This window comes from Balaenoptera acutorostrata, chromosome 1, assembly GCF_949987535.1.
Source record: "Balaenoptera acutorostrata chromosome 1, mBalAcu1.1, whole genome shotgun sequence".
Lineage (NCBI taxonomy): Eukaryota > Metazoa > Chordata > Mammalia > Artiodactyla > Balaenopteridae > Balaenoptera > Balaenoptera acutorostrata.
This window is the reverse complement of record NC_080064.1, coordinates 16,170,383-16,188,897: the sequence shown is the minus strand read 5'-3', so window position 1 is coordinate 16,188,897 and position 18,515 is coordinate 16,170,383. Positions and strand designations below refer to the sequence as shown.

General features: G+C 40.7%; 1 protein-coding gene across 7 annotated transcripts in view; it reads left to right on the top strand.

Moving 5' to 3' along the window:
- The first annotated feature begins 2,347 nt into the window (after positions 1-2,347).
- The window catches only part of HP1BP3 (heterochromatin protein 1 binding protein 3), a 33,655-nt gene continuing 17,487 nt past the window's right edge, over positions 2,348-18,515 (top strand). The window contains exons 1-7 of one of the 7 annotated variants that reach the window (XM_057549819.1): positions 2,348-2,481; positions 7,673-7,868; positions 8,313-8,412; positions 11,424-11,577; positions 12,895-13,054; positions 15,452-15,595; positions 17,444-17,524. In XM_057549819.1, coding sequence (XP_057405802.1) covers positions 7,773-7,868; positions 8,313-8,412; positions 11,424-11,577; positions 12,895-13,054; positions 15,452-15,595; positions 17,444-17,524 — 735 coding nt within the window. In that variant the 5' untranslated portion in view covers positions 2,348-2,481; positions 7,673-7,772. Of the gene's footprint in view, positions 2,482-2,885; positions 3,026-3,066; positions 3,632-7,672; positions 7,869-8,312; positions 8,413-11,423; positions 11,578-12,894; positions 13,055-15,451; positions 15,596-17,443; positions 17,525-18,515 lie in introns of those variants that run through there. The other 6 variants (XM_057549824.1, XM_057549829.1, XM_007175065.3 and 3 more) reach the window with 6 other exon arrangements.

The window sequence follows — 18,515 nt, the reverse complement described above, 5'->3', positions numbered from 1 at the left end:
TTCTGATCCCTGACTGTCCAATGGAAAGCTTTAGATTCTCAAGTTCAGAGGTTAAAACAATGAATTCTGAATTATTAGTTTGAGGCCTGTATGTTAGCTCTCCTTGATAGCACACTTTAAAATTGCTATAGAAGAGATTAAAAGGAATGAATGGTGGAACTTCAGGGACTTTGATATCAGTGTGAGAGGTCTCTGTGCAAGAGGGTCTTACTGGTGCTCTGACTGTAAACTCCACACACTCCGTAAGAACTGAGCTGCTCTTAAACTTGCCAAGATGCGTGTTCCCTCGGTGCAGAACATCAAACAGCCTAACAGCTTAAGTAAAGGGTGCAAAATTCATCATGTAAATCTGTTTTTAACAAACACAACTGAATGATGTTTTTACTAGTATAGCTCAAAGAAAGCCAAGTGAGATAAACTATAAAACCATACCCCATGTCATCTTAACTCGGATGCGGCTAAGTATAAAAAGCAAAACTGACCAGATGTTACATTTAGCAGAGGTAAAATGCCTCAAGCAATATACATGTCCAATAAAAACTTCAAATCCCTTTGGAAGTGAAAAACTTACAGCTTCAGACTTCAGCGAGTGGTAGCTTTAGTGCATGGTTGGGGGGCGGTTGTGTGCAAGCGCCTCCATGCGCACACTCTGCAGAAAGAATTGTGTTTTCAGGGTTTTCCCTCCTTGAGTGTACATGTTGTAAACAACAGATAAGTTGTGTGTGTGTGTTTTAAACAAAAATCTGTGGAGTGGAGAAATCTAGTTTGCCCTTAATCTGTGTCAGCTTCTTGCATGAGATGGGGCTAAAGACATTTCCGGGAAAAAGAAGAAATGTAGGACGTTTTAAGCATATGAACACATAAAAATGGAAGAGTCTTTAAAAAAGGAGACAAAAGATAGAAATGTTGGTAAGAAAGGAAGTGAGCAGGATGAAGCTTGGGCACAAAATGACCAAAACGCCTTGTGAACATGTTTAATGGGACACCAGAGTGCCAGGGCATTGGTAATGCCATCGGGACATTAATGGTAACACTTACCTTGTAAGGAATTTTTGGTGGTGGTGGTTAAATTTTCATATACCTCCCTTTGGAACTGATGGAGTGGATGGCTATGCCTGGGAAAGCTGGTGAGACAGTTAAAGTGCTAACGGCAATGCCAGAGCCTGAGGACTGGACTAGCAAGTGCTTAAATGGTTTCATAATAAATCTTTGGGATGACAGGCACATGCATTTGAGTGCTAGTCACACTGCTCTGAGCCTCAAGGCAATTGTAGTGTTTATTATTTCCCTATATTCATTACCCGAACACCCTCTATCCCCGACAAAACACCTACTACCTCAGGTACATCGAATTTTCCCAAACCGACTTTGAAAAGTCACATTTTTAAACAGTACGTACAAGCCGAAATACGCCGATACCAACGTAAAATGGCAATCCAAAGGGAATTCCCTGTTTTCTAATATTTATTTATTTATTTATTTATGGCTGTGTTGGGTCTTCGTTTCTGTGCGAGGGCTTTCTCTAGTTGTGGCAAGCGGGGGCCACTCTTCATCGCGGTGCGCGGGCCTCTCACTATCGCGGGCTCTCTCGTTGCGGAGCACAGGCTCCAGATGCGCAGGCTCAGTAATTGTGGCTCACGGGCCTAGTTGCTCCGCGGCATGTGGGATCCTCCCAGACCAGGGCTCGAACCCGTGTCCCCTGCATTGGCAGGCGGATTCTCAACCACTGCGCCACCAGGGAAGCCCGGGAATTCCCTGTTTTCTAATGCCACGGTTTCCTTGTTGAGAACCGTCCCTGCATATGCAGATTAGGGAGCCAGGGAAGACCGTTTCATTGATTAGAAAAATCAACTTTTACAGTTCTTTTCCTGAGTCATTACGCTACCCTGTACTGTATGGATACTTAATGGGAACGAACGTGAGGTACTGAATTTTCCGCTCTCTGGGTTTCTAATAATTCCAACCGCCTTCAAAGAAGTGTAGTTCTTGTGCTGTGGCTAAATTCAGAAGCGGGAAATGCCAACCCCTCTAAAGGCAGACGACGGATCGCCAAAACCAGGGACTGAACCAGAGTAGAGAAGGGTTAAGTGAAAAGAGTGCCCTTCCGAGGAAACCGAAACCTCATCACCCAAGCTAACGGACGCCACCCGGGAAGCGCCGGGTGGAAGGTGCGAGGATACACAGACCCCGTCCGGGCGTGCCCACATCCCGGAGCGCCCTCTCGCGCCCCCGCGCGCCCGACCGGGGAGGCAAGCCTCGCGCGCTCCCTCCGCTCCCGCGGGCTGGGGGTGCGGCCGCCGGCGCGCGCGGGGGCGGGGCCGGCTTGGGGGGCGCGCGCGCGGGGCCGCGGGCAGGGGGGCGGGGCGGCAGAGCTCAGCGGCTGGGCCTGGAGGACAGCGGCGGCGGAGGTGACGAGCGGCAGCGGGAGCGGCGCCGAGAATCCTTGCGGGACGCGGGCGACAGGAAGGGGGGAGCGCAGAGGTAACTCAGGACGGAAAAGGCGGGTGGGGAGTGGGCGCGGGCCCGCTGGACCCCGAGGGCGAATAGCGGAGGCCGCTCGCCCGGGGCGCCGACGCCGCTCCCCGAGAGGAGGGGGCGGGGCGCTCGTGTCCCCGGAGGTGGTGCCTTTTGTCTGCCTTCCCCGACCGCTCCGCCCCCTTCCTTTCCCCCAACTGCGACCTATCCCCCTGCCCCTCTCCTGGAAGCCTCCTCCGGGGCCCTCTGGCGCGCGCGCTCCCGCCCTTGTTTTGTTTGGACTGGGGAGGTGGGGGAGCTCTTCCCTGATCGAGGGCCCTGCGTCCCAGCGCGCCTGCGCCAGCGTCCTCCCGCCCGCTCCGATTGGCTAAGGTCTTGCGCATGCTCCCGAGGCCCGCGGTGGGCCCCGCTGTCCGCTCCCGCCCTCCCCTTCACCCCACTCAGCGGTTTTCGGAGCCGGTTCGAAAGATGCCGGCGGCGGTGACTGGCTGTGGCGAACCCGCCCCCCGGGTTCTCCGCCCCCGCCGCCGCCATTACGGAGCTCCCAGCGGTGAGTGCGCCGAGCGCTGGGACTCGCGGTCCGCAGCCTCTTGCGTTGCGCGGGCGGGCGCTGCTCGGGTCGCGGCGTCGGCCTCCCCGCGCGCATCCCGGAGCTGGAGCCCGAGCTGACAGCTGCAATGAGCGCGCACCTCGGTGTCCGCCGCCGCTGAGCCCGCCGCCCTTTGCCTCGCCGCCTTCATCCTGGCTCCGCTCTCCCCCCCGCCTTGTGCTCGGCGCCGCACCGGCCGCTCCCCGCCTTTGTCTCTGCTGGTCTTCCTGCCCGGTTCTCTCGGCGGTCCGGGCGCGGTGTCAGCTGTTGGCGCCCCTGAAAAGCCTTTGCTGCTGCTGCCGCTGCCGCCGTGACGCGGGCCTAAGCTTTCGTTTTCCCGTATGGCTTTCCTAGAGCTTGTTAGTCACTGCTCCTTAGGTGATGTGATTTGAGCTAATAAAGTCAAACCTGTGAATAGGGGCGTTTGTAAAGAGCTGGAGGCAGGAGTGGTGAAGTGAGAGGCCCAGATTTGAGATTTTGATACCGAATTGACCACTGTCTGTGACCGAGGACGAGTCACTTAACCACTTTGAGGGAGTGTTCACCCCTGCACAGAGGACGGCCAAGGTGAACTTTACCGCCCTTTCCGCGTATACATTTTCTCTGTTATTTATCATGCTTCCCGACTTTATGTTACATTGAAAAGTGAGAATTTAGTTAAAAGTGCAGCTAGGAATTCACCTGGGACTTTATGGACAAAGCTGGCTTGTCTTAGAGTGAAGTTACACGTGTCTAGTTTTATTTTGGAAGATAGTTTAGTTTTGTTTAATTTGGCATAGGCATAAAACTGTTAAGAGCTTTTAAAATTCTTATTGCTTTTTTCAAAAGTTTAGTGTAATGTGTTTCAAAGTAGAAGTAACATTTTTAGATGTTATTTTTGGCCTTGTTTTTAAGCTTAATTGGAAGATTGAGGGCGAGAACTTGGAGGAAGTGTCCTGAACTCTTCGTGTATAGATGAAAATCCTAACTCTTCAGCCAGTTAGATTGTGCGTGTCTTAGGAATAGGTCCCTGTAGTGTCCATATCATCTGTGCCCAATATAGACACTGATATATTGAAATAGGAAAGTGAAAAAAAGTTGCTAGCTAATTATACGCATGCTTTTTGTGACATTACCCGTTAAGTCTGAATATAGTTAAAGATTTTAGATTGGGAACAATTTGATGTAATCAGTGCATAGCTAATGATATTATAATGTACAATGTCTTGTGTACATTTTATGGTAAAATATGAAATAATAATACTTTCCCTAAAATGCTTACTTTCAAGGATATCAGTAAACTGAAATACATTGTTGAACTACTTATTTTTCTAGTGCTTTCTCAATGTAGAGAAAGTAAATTAGAACTCTGAAATTACAGACTTTCTACTTTTACAACCTTTTCTTTATTGCCTGCATTTAAACAACTTAGCACTTCCCTTGACAAAAGCAAATCTTTGTTATGTTAATCTGACATTAAATTTAAAAAACAAACAGATTGATGACCACAGAAAGACCACATAAACCACAGGTAAACTCAGATGGCACATATAAGAACCCAGATGAAAAACTTATTCAAGTTTCATCTATTCATTCTTTCACTTAATAAATATTTATTAAGCACCTATTCTGTGCCTGGCATGTTTCTTAGGCACCAAGTATGCAGCAGTGAACCAGCCAGATAAGATTCCTGCCAGGAAACAAGTGTGGCGGCCTAAAAGTCTGATCATTCAGAAATGTAGCAACGAAAGTTAAATTAATGGGTACATGTGATGTTAAGGTAGTGTGAATTAACCATTCATATAGTTTTGTTAGCTCTGTGATGAACAGTAAACTTACGGAATAACTCATTAACCAACCTATTGTAAAGAAAGTGCTATAGACTGAAGCCTTAAGTTTCATGACCTTTACTAAGGAAATGCAGAGCTGAGGCAAACGTTTCTTAATATTTATATTAAGTTTTAAATATTTAGTTTTATTTTTTAAGTGTTCTTCACACTTGCTGAATATAGTAATAAGTACTGTCAGGTGTCATTGTTCGTTCAACTTTTTTTCCCCAATATTTATCCAGCACCCAGTATGTGCTGGGCATCCTTCTAGGTGCTGGGAATACAGTGATGAATTAGTCCTAGCCCTTGTAGTGCTTACATTTCACTGGAAGAGACACATAATAAAAAAGTAAATAGACATATATTGAATTACACGTGGTGTTAAGTACTATTACAAATGCAATATAAAGAAACCTGAAGGGCTTCCCTGGTGGTGCAGTGGTTGAGAACCTACCTGCTAATGCAGGGGACTCGGGTTCGAGCCCTGGTCTGGGAAGATCCCACATGCCGCGGAGCAACTGGGCCCGTGAGCCACAACTGCTGAGCCTGCGCGTCTGGAGCCTGTGCTCCACAACAAGAGAGGCTGCGATAGTGAGAGGCCCGCGCACCGCGATGAAGAGTGGCCCCCGCTCGCCGCAACTAGAGAAAGCCCTCGCACAGAAACGGAGACCCAACGCAGCCAAAGATAAATAAATAAATAAATAAAAAGAAAAGAAACCTGAAAAAGAATTAGAAGGATGGGAGGGCTTTCTGAGGGGGTGACACTGAGCAGAAATCTGATTGAAGTGTCTAGGAAAAGAATGTTGCAGTGTAAAAGAAGAGCATGTGCAAAGCACACACTGAGGACCAAAAGAAGATCTGTGTGTTTGGAGTCAAGAGAGTAGAGTGGTGGGTGGAGTAGTAGTAAGGGGTGAGATTACTGAAATAAGGAGTGGTGGTGATGGGGAGGTTTTAAGCAGGAAAGTGTCAGGCCCTGTTTTTTTTGGTGGATGCAGCCAGGAAGACTGGCAAACCAACTTATTTCTCAGTTATTCCATCCTGGGCATACTTCTTACCTGACCTAATTTAAACTAACATTCTTGTCCTCAGGTTAATGTTGTCTAATGTCTTTATGGACCATGTACTTGTTGCCCTGATTTCAGTCAATTTTATCATCTTGGCGTTGAGAGTAGTTTCCTTCGCACCCCCACTCCTTTTCTGAAACCTGTTTGTTTCAATTTTGAGCAATTAGTAAATATAGAGTTGACTGGAAGGGTTTTGACTTTTTTTTTTAGTATTTTACTTTCAGGGAAAATATTTTTTAAAGATCCTCTACGAACAGAGACTACTGAAGGTTTTGCTGACTTCACAGTATCATTTTCAACCTAGCTAGTATTATCATAGGTTAAGAAAGATGAATTCATTAGTATCACTTCACCAAGAATAACCTGATCATGAAGTTTTACTTCTGTATGGTATTTACATGTAAAAGTATCATCAGTTTTGCTTTTTTTTTTTTAATCGAGAAAAATATATTACTATGTTAAGTTCTAGTTGGATGAGGGAGCAAGTTTATGTTATTGAAATTATTCCAAGATAGACTTCTAGCTTTCACAAACCTAAATAATGCCCTTAAACCCAACTTTTCACAAATGAGAAAACAACTATTTTTATTTTTGTGTTTTATAGTTGTTGAAGTGAATTTCTATATGAGCATTTTAAGTAGTTTTTGTAATAGTTAATAATTTTAAAATATTCATGGATATTCCTAATTTACTCTTGATAATAAGTTTTTAGCGTATTATATGATCTTGAATTCTTTCAGCTGCCTTTCATTGCAGTTGACGGATAGTTCACAAGTCTGGCATTGCTCTTGGTGTTCCCATAAAAAGGTTTTCCCTGTAAACGTGAAAGCGTTCTGTATGTTTGGAGCTTGAAACTATTACCTGACAAATTGAAAGTTCTTAAATTCCTAGACAGGGTTAGAGCTTAAAGTAGAAGCTGAATGACTAGTCTACTCTTTCCCAAGTCTTCATTAATGTTCAATGGCACAAAGATCTAAACGCCTAACTGATGATTTTCTTATATTTTGGAAGAGTTTTTATTATAAAATGTTATTGAGTCCCAGATGAGGATGGGCAGGGCAGAGGGTGTTAATGATCAGGTAAATTTGAGTGATTTACGTGCGTTTTATTTTTAAATCTTTAATTTTGTTCTTTTGTGCTAATTTTGCTTAGCATTAAAGATATGACAAATAAGGTCTTAGAGGCATACTTATTCTCCTAGGTGATGGTCTGAATTTGCATTTCTGAGTCTGGAGGCTCTTAGACTGTCATGTTCTTCAGCAGTATTTTTGCCCTTGTATTACTTCTCTGATGGAGATGGAGTTAAGGTTACAATTAAGTTTCCTGACCCCTTTGAGAACAGTAACAATAGCCTCTCTCTTTAGTAAACTGATCTTTGAGTAAACCTTGACTAAACTGTCTCTAGGTCTCCTTATTCTGTTCTTTCTAAGTTCCTGATACTAACAGGCAGGGATGGGGTTAGGTCCCTTATGAGCTTTCTTGTCCTTGTTGCCTTTGTTCGTGTGGAAGGTGCAACAGCTGCTGTGGCTTGTGCATTTGTCTTAGTCGCTGCTTTTACATAGTCTATATTTTGATAGTGATTTTATCTTTCTGAATGATAACTGACCAAGTCATCTGTCACTTAACTATAAGTTTTATAGTGAATTTTTTTTCCCTTTGGATGTATATGAAATTTAGACGTTTTAGTTTAGTTTTGTTTCTGTTAATCTTCACACCAGGTCTTTTCTGTGCTTTAGGTTGATTCTTCACCACACTGAAACCATTAGGAAAAATCCTTGTGGTTAACAGCAGAGGCTTCAGAGTGTAACCTGTACTCGGGCCTAGAAATTATTTTAAATGGCGACTGATACGTCTCAAGGTGAACTCGTCCATCCTAAGGCACTCCCACTTATAGTAGGAGCTCAGCTGATCCACGCGGACAAGTTAGGTGAGGTAGGGGCTGACACATTCTTGAAGCTCACTCTTGGATCAGTCCCTGACTTCAGGCCCTGCTGGGTCCTTCTTGGTACCTGTTCCTTCCTCTACTTGGGGGAGTCTGGGTTATGCATCTGAACAAATCAAGTAGATACAAAGTTCTTTTCATCTTCCCTTTCCCCTCAAACTCCTGAGAAAACCTCCAACCTTCTAAATTTATTCCAAATCAAGTATAATTACTTATTTCCATTTGAAATTCTAGCTAAAGTAAAATACATTGAAAAGTACTTCTTAAGAATCATATTTCATTTCAAAAAACCTTGTTAAAAGTAATTTGCATCAGATCCTGGAGTCGACTTGAAGAATTCTCCTACATCTTCTGACACCCAGTTAGGCCCCTTGAGAAAGAGAGAAAAGAGAAATTTTGTTTGCATGTGTGATTATGGCCATTTCTTTTCTTAGAAGGTAGAAGATAACACCATGCCGATTCGTCGAGCTGTGAATTCTACCCGGGAAACTCCTCCCAAGAGCAAGCTCGCTGAAGGGGAGGAAGAAAAGCCAGGTAAAGTAAAGCGGTGGACAACTTCAAAAGGCAAAAGTTTCTGCTCCAGTTTGGAGTGTCCCATAAATTCCCTTGAACTTAATTGTTCTTTTTTTATGCCTCAGTGTTTGGGGGGAGCATTTAGAGAGAGAGGTGGTACGTGTTGGTATGTCATTTCCAGACCATGTGGGCAAAGAAAGAATTTCATCTTGCCTCTAAAGATTTTTAGGAGGTGAAAATTTCATGTTCTTGGAATTAAAAAACAGAAAGATGGTTGGAGAGAACAGGAATGGTCGAAGAGTAGCTTCTGGGCATACAGTGTCATGGGGATGAAGACCCTGGAAGAATGGAGGACTTGGGCCTTCAAGGTGGACATGGGAAGGCTCAACCAGAAATCATCAAGAGGCCTTAAGGGAGCAAATGGGCGATCAAAGCATTGGTTTGTAACTTTGGTGTTGGTGGAGAGAAGATTGGCCAGGCAGAGGTGGGAACATAATCAAGAGAAAGGTAGCACCGTCAATCTGGAGTATTTGTGCTCCTCTGTGGCACCTCTAACCACTTCTTCAAGTGGAACTGCTTTTCTTGTTCTTGTGACCTTTCTCTTTTTCTTTTCTTTTCATTGCCAGGGACGAGCACTTGGTGCTGTCCCTGTCGTGGCTGTTAGAACCAAATATTTGCTGACCAGCATATATTACGAATAAAATAATACATGCACCTTTGATGCCTCTATCCTTGGTGCACTAGGGATCTGCTCTTCTCCAGCTGAGCCTGGATTTTGTCTCAGAATCCTCAGACGAATACTACAAGCATTTGGGGTACTCTGGCCTAAGGCAGTGAGGAGACGTGGGAATCAGCATATTAAAAAAAATAATAGTTGCTGGTGAGTTGAGGATAGGTTATTTTTTTCAGCACTGAGATAAGCCACTTGATGGCCCATCTTGAGCCACATTTAACAGCCAGCTAAAGTCACTATGTCACTAATAATGTGAGTTTTCAGAATACACCAGAGTGTCCAGGTGTAAGGTATTAGAAAAGTCAACCGAGAATTTATAAAGGACCAGTAAGACACTTCACAAGTTGTGTTTGTTTATCTTATCTCTGTCCCATTATAGTATTTTGTACATGAAAATAATTGGACTTCACTCATGTTTTAAATTTTATAAATCCAAAAAGGCAGACACAATAGTTCTGTGAGTTGGAAACAATGTCTCATATGTAACAACGTCTCATTATCTGTTGAGCAGTTGAACCTTTATTAAACCGTAAGCTTTAAGTGAAAATAATGTGGAATTTAATTTGTAGTCCTGTTGTTACGGTAAAACTCAGTAAACGGTCTTGGCTTTTCAATTTTTTTAGAATAAGGCAATGTAAAAATAAGTAAACATGACTAACTAAAAGTAAGTTCTTACACAGACAGTTAGATCGGCCAGTTAGGTCAGATCGTTGGGGCGAAGGGTGGTAAAAGATACATCTTGATTAAAAAAAAAAAATACATCTTGTAGTTATCTGTATCACCAGATACCATTGTTATACTGAAGTTCTAGCCTTAATATTTGCGTAACAGCTCTAGAAGCAGTAGAAGAGGCCAGAGGAGGATGGGAATCAGTACAAGTGGTAGCCTACAGGTTTCCCCTAAAGCATTTTGTATAATGTTCATAATAACTCTGTGAAGTAAGGGTACTGAGATTTGGAGATGTCAAAGAACTTTCCCTAAGATAGCAAGCTAGAATGTTAGAAAGTCTGAACTTGAATCCAGATATATCTGACTCCAGAGCCTTGATTTTTGCTGAGCATATATGGGAGGATTTTTCACTTACCTGCAAGTCTGGTTGAAGAGCATAATCCAGGATGATTTACAAATTATAGTTGACTATCCTGAAACTTACGGTTTAGAATTTTAATTTGTAGAATTCCTTTAGCATTGTATGTATGTGGTTTGGCTATCAGAAGGAAGTGGCGGGCTTCCCTGGTGGCGCAGTGGTTGAGAATCTGCCTGCTAATGCAGGGGACACGGGTTCGAGCCCTGGTCTGGGAAGATCCCACATGCCACGGAGCAGCTGGGCCCGTGAGCCACAATTGCTGAGCCTGCGCGTCTGGAGCCTGTGCCCCGCGACGGGAGGGGCCGCGATAGAGAAAGGCCCGCGCACCGCGATGAAGAGCGGTCCCCGCACCGCGATGAAGAGTGGCCCCCGCTTGCCGCAACTGGAGAAAGCCCTCGCACGAACTGAAGACCCAACACAGCCAAAAATAATAAATAAATAAATAAATAAATAAATAAGAAAATCCTTTAAAAAAAAAAAAAAAGAAGGAAGTGGCATTTTTTAAAATTCTCTTATTTATGTGAAGGCCCCAAAGAAGTCTTCATTATTCCAGTAATGAGTTCACATAATTTAAATGACAAAACTCTTCAAGCATATCCTTTTTTTTTTTGCCTAGTTTTGGCCACTGATGCCCTTTTCTTTGAAGTCTCTGCTTAACCATTTCCTGGGGTTCTGTGTTCTGTAGTGGCTGCTCAAGGAGACCTACTGAGAAAAGACACAGACAAGCAACTGCAGACCTCAGTATTTCCCCCTCTTATATTTCTACACTTGCCAGAATCATTTCACTTGGAAAATAAATATTAATTTTCTATTATTTATTCCCTTACTAATATTAGCCTGTTAAATTATGAAATGACTAATTTCTTAATTATGAGTCTCATCATTAATATTATAGAGTAAAACACTCAAGAGATTTGATTTGGGGTAAAATGAGTTTCCCTTTCTGTACGATTTCTTGATCCTTCTCCTTTTCTCACCTAATGGTCTGGATCAGCAACCCCTTATACAGGCAGTTTGTGTGACATAAAGCAGGAAAAAAAAACTGTACTCATAGTCATTTGTTCATTTTAGGATACAACTGTTAATTGCAACATTTGACTTATCTGTTTAAAGAGATAAACTTTTACCTTTTTATTGACTCAGGCTCTAACGTATTTACTTGATGCAGTTCTACTCACCTGATTTCTTTTTTTCTTTTTTTTTTTTTTTTAGAACCAGATGTAAGTTCAGAGGAATCTGTCTCCACTGTAGAAGAACAAGAGAATGAAACTCCACCTGCTACATCTAGTGAGACAGAGCAGCCAAAGGGGCAACCTGAGAATGAAGAGAAAGAAGAAAACAAGCCTTCTGAGGAAACCAAAAAGGAGTAAGGACTTATGCCTTCTTGCTATTTATAAGTGAAGACTATGTAAAAGGACTGTAGGTCAGATTTTTTTTAAGTGATTCAACTTAATTTATGCTAAATACATGCTATTTGGATTTACTTTTTTTGCAGTTATCTTCTGGAGTAGGCTTACGATGTAGTCGTATGGCCTATTAGGATTTGTAGTAGTTATCAGAACAGTGGTTTGACTGATGCAAAATTCATTCTTTCTGGCTTTGGCATGTGTTTTTGTGCTTAGAATTCATTGTGGGAGTGTCTGCTATTGTAAACATTGACATAATTTCAATAAGAAATGGGATGTGACTATAAAAATCTGACCTGAGAGATTCTTCTTCGTTATATTCCTCCCTCTGTGCAGGAATGAGTTATTTTTACGTGCTTATGTTAGAAAGCATTAATCTATACCAAGACATTGCTAGAGTGACCTAAAACTCTGTATATATTTGATGAAGTATTCAATTGGAGGGTGACTTTGAGAATCTGAAGGCAAAATTCGCTATTGATAATCTGTATAATGTGATGGTGATTCTATTTTAATTTAAATTTTTTTTGCAGGACAGCTGGTAGCATTCATTCTATTCTTTTCATAATTGGTGAAAACAGGAATTACTTTTTAAATAAAAGAATGACTTAGAAATAACTATACCTTCCAGGTATAATCCTCAGGGAATCCTTCATCCCAGTTTCATAGGTATATGTAAGGTCTGTGGAATTTTTAGCAGCTACCCTTTCTTTTAGGTACATGGAGTATTGTTATTACTTAGAATAAAATTTGTATAATGCTTTATGGTTCACAAAACTTTTTATAAACATAATATTTCTTGCAGCACCTTGTGAAGTATTTGGTATTATATTACTGTTTTACAGCTGAGGAGATTGAGACTCAGGTCACTTGCTAAGATCATATAGCTAGTAAATGTTGGAGCTGAGACTCAAACCCAAGTTTTCTGACTTCAGAGCTTGAGTTCTTTGCACTGTACTGAATCGCATCTGTTGCAGCTGTTACTAGAATTCATTTTAAAATTCTCATTTCTGTACTGGCCCTTCATACTAGTGCTGATTTATATGACTCCTCTCTCCTGTGTGCAGCTGGGAGAACACACCTTTTTGGTTCATTTGTAGAACCCAATTTTTAAAAAATGTTTTATTTTGTAAAATGTTGCTTATTTTACGTATCACCTCAGTGTGGAAATGAATTAAAACATTGATTTTTATCCCTCTCTGGTCTTTTCTTCTTTCTGACTTTATACTTCTTTCTGAAGAGTTTATCTTGCATAATAACAATTCTTTGTTTTAAAGTGAGAAAGATCAGTCTAAAGAAAAGGAGAAGAAAGTGAAAAAAACAATACCTTCCTGGGCTACCCTTTCTGCCAGCCAGCTAGCCAGGGCCCAGAAACAAACACCGATGGCTTCCTCCCCACGTCCCAAGATGGATGCAATCCTAACTGAGGCCATTAAGGCAAGTTTTTATTTCAAGCAGTTCATCTTAGATTTATTCTGTTTGTCTCTTGCGTATTTGAAAATGGCATACTCCTGTGCAGACATCAGAAATCTTGCTCTGCTTCCTAAAAGAGATTTAAATAGAAGAAAGCCATTGCTAAGTTCATGTTTTTATAATATTATCACATTTGGTGAGCACTGTTAATTTTTTAAAAAATTCAGATTTACTATAGCAAGTATTTTTAACTTATCTTTAGATGTTTTTTTTTTTAAGCTCAGTTTATTTTCAGTATAGTTTTTATTTGAAGGCTGAACATGTTAATTCATTTAACAAACAATTGAGGACTAGCTTCTCTGTAGCAGGCAATCCTACTAGTGATATAGCATAGAATAAGACAAACAGAGTCCTTGCCCTTATGAAATTGAATTGTGATGCAGGGTAACTGAATAGCATTGAGAAAATTTTTATTTCAAAAACATATGCTATCTTTAGGTTCATTTTCAAAGCTTATGTCTAATATTAGTAGTTGGTTATCTTTCACACCAGAACTCTTTTAGAAACCTCACTACTTTGCTTCATCACCTAGTCATTCCAAAATACTTGCAAAATCTATCCTCCTTTCATAGCTTTATAACTTTGCTATAATTCATTGACTTTCATTAGCTTGTGTGATCATCAGATACTGTTTTCCTGTTTTAAGGGTATCTTCTAATCTGACCTTGCCTTTTTGTGTGTAAATTTTTCTGGTTCATTTTGCCATGTGTATTTCACATGATCAGATGACAAGAGGAGTTAAAGTAGAAGCCATAGACACTCTGATTTCAGGGACCTTGTTGTTAGGATCTGAGTCAGAATTGGGGAGAGAAGGCTACAGATCAGTTTAACCAACGGTGGTTTACATAGGAAAGAGGAGCTTGGTGCTCATTCTTAGAATTTGAGAAGACGGCACTGACAAACTGGAAAAAGGTTTGCCTTCAGACCTCTCCCTACACTCCTTCAAGACAACTCTCAGCTCATTAAGAAAACTTTCCTGGTTTATATAGCTTGATTATAGTGAGATCTCTTTTCTTTGTGTAGCCTTTCTTCAAGGATTTCACTTTGTGACCGCTCAGCCTAGGTTTGGAGGAGCAGGGTTACAGTGAGGGTGGAGAAGGGACTAAATTTTAAGATAATAAAACAAAAAATTTAAACAGTATAATTAGGCCTGAAAAATAGTTTGAATATGATTATGCATATTTGTACAAATGAAATACATCTATATCTATATCTATATCTATCTCATGTGTATTCCATGCAGTGTAACAAATCACAGTTTCAGACCATTGACACCATTTTCTGAATTGAACAGGAATCTTGATACCTATTTTCATCTTATTCAGTTTGGTGGAGCAAGGGATTATTTTAGCATTAGAATGTGCTTTTCTGCTTGATTTTCTTTACTCTGTGTTTTCTTATAAGATCAGGAGAAAACTTCAGTAGGTTGTAATAGGTCAGAGACATTTACTTGAAGCAGGTGATTCATTTCAACACAATCCATATTAAATTGTGTTGTACAGTCTTTTCTGGTCCATCTGTCTGTGACTTATTTTTCTTTATTGTCAGTGTATAAAATAACATTCAACCAAGTCTTTATGCAACGACAGTGAGTAAATCCTATGGTCATTTTATAGACAATGGCTACACAAAATTGGTGGACTAGCTCATTAGGTAATAGATGCTGCTTGTGTGCTTCAAAATGTAAAGCTTTTGAAACAAAATTGCTGCCTTTGTGACGTAATGACCTGCTTGAGTTTTCCATGGGCATTAGTCAAATGGAATATAGATAAATAGGATGGAAAAGGAAGAGGGCACTTCAAATTGCAATCAGATGCTCTCATTTTTGTCCAAAACTCCCCTTAAGGCTTTGCATCTGTAAACCCAGTTTTGTGCCATTTATTCAGATTATCTTTGCTTATGGTATCTGCTGGCATTCACACAAAGCCTGCAGAGGAATACTGGTTCTGGTGTGCTGAAGTTCATTCCATAAAATGGGCCAGATCCGTGAACCTACAAGGGATAGAAATGCCCTGCTTTCCTCACTTTAATGCTAAAGATCTGTCTTCTAAATACAGAATAGAATTAGAATGGAAAGAGCTTCTTCATTAACACACAGAATATTGTTCATATGTTGTATCTTCTCTTTGGCTGTTTTGAACAATTTAAAATTGTTGCAGAAATATTGTTAATTCTGTATTTCTCCACAGCCATGATGAACTGAAGTTACCTGCAATACTGTTCACTCTTTCCTGCCATTTTTATCATCCATTATCAAGTTCACTTCCAAAATAATTTATTTTGAAAACATAGGTGTCAGAAAACATATGAAAAACAACTAGTTTAAATTAATGTATATGGTTTGATAAATCTGTTTCCTAGGCATGCTTCCAGAAGAGTGGTGCATCCGTGGTTGCTATTCGAAAATATATCATCCATAAGTACCCTTCTCTGGAGCTGGAGAGAAGGGGCTACCTCCTTAAACAAGCACTGAAAAGAGAATTAAATAGAGGTGTTATCAAACAGGTATTAAATGGTTGTTTGTAATAAGATCATTTCAACATGTATTAGCTATAAATCCATATTTAGTAACATTTAGGCTTTTTGTGCTTTGTGAATTTGTTAGTTAAAATAAGTTAACATGATGATGAAAAGCTTAAAGATAACTATTCTAGAGAACAGAAGCAGTATGGTAGTGTAACTTTTTTTCTAGCAGCCTGTACTTTTAATTGGATTTTTGGGGGGCTGCTTGTGCTTGAGATTATGTAGTGCTGCAGATTAGAAGTGGGGTTGAGGAGTCCAGTTACTGCAGCAGCAGAAAAGGTAATTGTTCTTGTCTTAGGGTTGTTAGTTTTAAGGCCTAACTTCTGTGGCTAGACTGGTTATCATTATAAATTAGATTTGCACATAGGTTCACCTTAACTTTTTAGTATCTGAAACTATTAAGGCTTTTGGGAGCATCAGATAAACCTGAGTAAATTGAGAATAATACTAAAACCAATATTGATTTCAGGCATAAATCCGTGTTACTTTGCATAGTACATCAAAACTTTACTTAGAGCTATGAGGATATTTTGTACAACACAGCGAATATAGCCAATATTTTATAATAATTTTAAATGGAGTATAATCTATAAAACTTTTGAATCACTGTATTGTAACCTGAAACTAATATAATAATTGTAAATTAACTATACCTCAACTTAAAAAAAAAATTGTTTAAGATCATAAAAATCTAAAGCTAGAATGAACTTTCTTGTCAATCTTAGAGGTCCAGAGGGAGGAAGTAACTACCAAGGTCCCATGGTAATAGCAAAGATGGTTCTGAAGATCTAGTCCACTGCATTCCCAGAGTCCTATTGCCTTTTTTCTATATCTTTTTGCATGGTTTGATTAATATAGAATTCTGTGCCACTCAGGCGTTTAAACTCCTCTTAGGAACTTTTCAACAAGTGCTTAACTCCACAGATATATTATTGAGTGTGTCCTGTGTGCCAGGTGCTTGGGGGTCCATCTGTGAGTAAAACAGATTCCTGTGATGGAGCTTACATTCTTCCTTTCTCAAAATGTTGTAAGACTGATATTTAAATGGCCTTTAAAATAATCATTGCTTAAAATATATTATCTAACCATTATAATTAGTATCATAGTATATGTCAGCACAGTTTATTAGCTGGCTTCATGTTTTTCTTTTTGAAAATATAGTTTGTGACCTATTTTGCCTCATAGGCTGACCCTCAGTTTGATGCTTCAAGAAGTTTATAGGCTGAAAGCATTTCCATTTGATTGCTGTATTCACATAGGTGTAGGTGAAGCTAAGGTGTGGAGGACTCAGGTTAATGTGAAGTTCTATGGCAGCACTTCATAAACTGTGGAAGTATGTTCTAAGACTTCCACATACCATCATGTGCAGTGTCTAAAATTGCTAGATAACCTTTCCCATATGCAGTAATAATCTGTAACGGGCGAACTGTAGGAAGCATTGTGGCCTGAGATTAACCAGGCCTGAACTTTTGCCAAGGAGCTGTCTTCCTTTCAAGATAGAGGTTTTCTCACTTCTTTTTTTTTTTGAAAGCTTATAGTAGACTGTTTAACCTGGTATCACCAGTTTTGTAGATGAGGAAACAAAAGCTCAGAGGGTTTATGAGGTTGTCCAGTATTGAATAGCTAAATGGTACCATAAATAGGATTTGATTCCAAGTCTTTTGACTCATCCATTCTTTTTTCTCTGAGGAGTTCAGCAGCACTTTACATTAGTTCTTGCATCACCATGCCCTGTAATTCGCTTAGTCTACTATAAAGTTATCAATATGAGTACCAGAATAATTTAAAATAAAAATACCTGTTATTGCAACTAAAGTTAATTTACTTTAGGTAAAAGGAAAAGGTGCTTCCGGGAGTTTTATTGTGGTCCAGAAATCAAGAAAAGCACCTCAGAAGTCCAGAAACAGAAAGGTAAGAAGTCTGTACCAGTTTGAGCACTGTAATACTATTACTACTACTAACAATACAGTGCTGACTGAGTGTTCACTGTGTGCACTGTGCAGGATGCAGCCTTTCTATGAAGGCCTGGAGAGGTTATCATTCATTTGCTCATTGTGGTTCAGCCAGAGAGTAGGCAGGACAGTGTGCGACTCCAGGCACTCCAGCCCCGGGCCCGTGGGCCTAACTGCCCTCTGTTGAACTATGGGCAGCTGTATGAGTTACACTGCTTTTTTGTGAAATACCTTGTAAACTAGAAGAGGCATACAGGTACATGTTTACTCAATATTAGACCCTAAAACTATACCTTAAGCCAGTTTTTCTTTTTTGTAGATACTAACACTCCCCCTCCTCCAGACACGTAATTTCGTTTATGGGACGTATACGATAATAAAGTGAAATATGTAGTATTTCCTGTGTGTCAGTAATTGAAATCATGACTATTCCTCTGCATCCCCAGTGTTACAGCATTGGAGATTTTTGTACTTTTCTTTATAAGGCTTTCAAACTTTCAAAATGAACTTTTTTGTACATTGCTGTCTGGTGCTGCATGATCCTTTTCATTCTTTGTTATTGAAGGCCAAGAATGTATTAAGACTTTTAATACCTTTTAATTTTTATATGTATTTTTAACTCTCCCAGTTCAATTTTTTTTATTATTATTATTATCTTTGGCTGCATTGGGTCTTCGTTGCTGTGCGTGGGCTTTCCTAGTTGTGGCGAGTGGGGGCTACTCTTCATTGTGGTGCATGGGTTTCTCATTGCGGTGGCTTCTCTTTGTTGCGGAGCACAGGCTCTAGGTGTGCTGGCTTCAGTAGTTGTGGCACGTGGGCTCAGTAGTTGTGGCTCGTGGGCTCTAGAGCGCAGGCTCAGTAGTTCTGGTGCACGGGCTTAGTTGCTCCACAACATGTGGGATCTTCCCGGACCAGGGATCGAACCCATGTCCCCTGCATTGGCAGGCTGA